The 2,275-nt window shown below is 36.4% G+C and overlaps 1 protein-coding gene across 4 annotated transcripts in view; it reads left to right on the plus strand.

Moving 5' to 3' along the window:
* LOC106526078 (tensin) overlaps nucleotides 1-2,275 on the plus strand; it is a 201,182-nt gene that overhangs the window by 55,197 nt on the left and 143,710 nt on the right. For all 4 annotated transcript variants that reach the window (XM_014020556.1, XM_014020554.1, XM_014020552.1 and 1 more), the window contains exon 3: nucleotides 1,305-1,342. In XM_014020556.1, coding sequence (XP_013876010.1) covers nucleotides 1,305-1,342 — 38 coding nt within the window. The remainder of the gene's footprint in view (nucleotides 1-1,304; nucleotides 1,343-2,275) is intronic.

Here is a 2,275-nt window from a genome sequence, read left to right on the forward strand (position 1 = left end):
TTTTTCAATTAAGCACATTGTCAGGTATTGTAATATACAGTATATATTAGCTCGAGAGCTAACATGAAAGTTAAAAGGCTGAAGCTGCTCTGTTGTCCTCCATCCACATTTTCAGTGTCAGGCTGAGTCATTTCTACCTTCTCCTCTTGGTCAATGCTCTTTGACCAAGCTGTTGGTCAAAGAGCTGAACGTCAGACATAGTCCAAAATGAACCTTCAAGCTGGAAAGAGCTTGCACCAGAGCAACGGTAAATGTCATCATTTACCCAGAATGTTTTGCTGTGTAAATAACACAGCAATGTCCGTGTGACAGTTTGTTTTTATGTAATAAAATGTAAACAGTCAAGAGTATTTTTACAGTCTCAATTTTAGGGTTAAAGTAAATGTTTATCAAATATTGTTTAATGTTACAAGTAGTTGGAGATCCCTTTAACACTATGCAGTTAGTATGCAAAAATGTAGGGATATATATACTTTTTTGTCTTGAATTAAAAGAAAGTTGTGTTTTTACAGTTATTTATTTTTTATTTATTTTTATTTTTTTGCTAAATGTTAGTATGTATCCAAGATTTTATGATTATAATGAGGTGAAAAAAAGAGTAAGGCTGACATTTTTTCTTCCTTGATTGAACAGCTGGTTATCCAATGATTCACTTTACAAACAGTTGTCTGTCGGCTCTTCCACAAACACAAAGTAACAAGTTAATTAATCACCATTACCCTGGTTTAACCTCATTAACCAAACTTGTTGTTATAAACCGTGCTCCCCACTGTCAGACCACCCCCATCGCTTCTTTAGCCGCTCAAACGTCACCTCTCGTTCACTTACTTTGCTCCGACATTTTCACACACGATCAGGACCACCCACAGGGAGACAGCAGGTGTGTGTTTGAGTACAGGTCAAAGGTCATACCTGACATCTAGACAGCACTGATAGGTGGCAAATATTTGTTTCTGTCCTTTATAAAGGCTTAAGAAAGAGAGGTGCCTTATTTATCAGCTTTACTATAATTTAAAGCATTTACTTTTCAGCAAAAACAAACAAATCACAATGAAATTAGGTGCATTTGCTTTATTTTTCCACTTGGGGGTAGCAGCACCGTATGTTACTGATTCTTTTCTGTTCGTATGTCAGAGAAAAGCAACACTGATGTGTGCTCTGGTTTTACATACCATAAAAAATGAATGCCCAATATGTTTTGCACATCAGCTTTTGAATCTATTTAAACAGGAACATATGTTAAATGGGATGAACTGACACTCATGAGCAAAAATGTACCTTTCATTTTTCTTTCCTTTTTCCAGCCTGCCGGTTGTCCTGCCATAAAAAATGTGAAGTAAAGGTAAGAAAATCAGCTTTTAATATCTTTACTTGCTTAGAATCACTTAGAAGTGGAAACCTGCAGCTTTTTGGTTTCTTCTGCTTTGCTACATCAGAGTTGCAAACACAAACTGATAGTTGCAAACTTGTCTAAGCCGATAAAGCAGAATTAAATTAATTTACATCTTTATACACTCGTTATAAGATGGGACATGTTCGCCTGTCTGTTTCTGGGCAATTTCTTGTCCGAGCTCTACATTATTAACCCTTTAACATAGAAATGTCAAACTGCACAGGTCATGGCTGAAGGATGATGATCCCAGTATATTTCAGTGTCATGGGGACAAAGGTGAAGGTCACAGGTAACCTGTTTGTTAAGACCTCATCTGTGCTCCAGCTTGATTTCTGAGGAACAGAAATGTCAAACCCATTGTTTCCTACATTGTTCTTGTCCATGTGTTTAAGACAGTCCACAGAACATTGTCCATGATGTAACTCACAGGTGTACGAGTACTTCAGTTTCAGTATTCACCAACATTGAGTACTGATACAGAGTACTTACTATGTTAGAACCTTGGTACTTCAACATTACACGGACTTACACACACATTACACACACATTAGACTTACATTATTAGACTCATATTTTTAAAGTAGATTTTAAAAACACATTTTTTTATATTTAGAACAAGGTGGCTCCCTTCTTTTAGGCCAGGGGTGGGCAATCCTGGTCCTCGAGGGCCGCAGCCCTGCATGTTTTACTTTTTTCTCTGCTCAAACACACCTGATTTGAATGAATGGGTGATTATCAGGCTTCTGCAGTACGGAGGACCGAAACTGACATAATTAGAAATAAAAGTGGAAATACATAAATTGACTAGTAATTAAAAACACTTAAAGTGCACCAATAAAATTCAAAAAGGAGAATTTTATTTAAAGTGTGTATGTATATATA

This window comes from Austrofundulus limnaeus, unplaced genomic scaffold, assembly GCF_001266775.1.
Source record: "Austrofundulus limnaeus strain Quisiro unplaced genomic scaffold, Austrofundulus_limnaeus-1.0 Scaffold257, whole genome shotgun sequence".
In the NCBI taxonomy this organism is placed as follows: domain Eukaryota; kingdom Metazoa; phylum Chordata; class Actinopteri; order Cyprinodontiformes; family Rivulidae; genus Austrofundulus; species Austrofundulus limnaeus.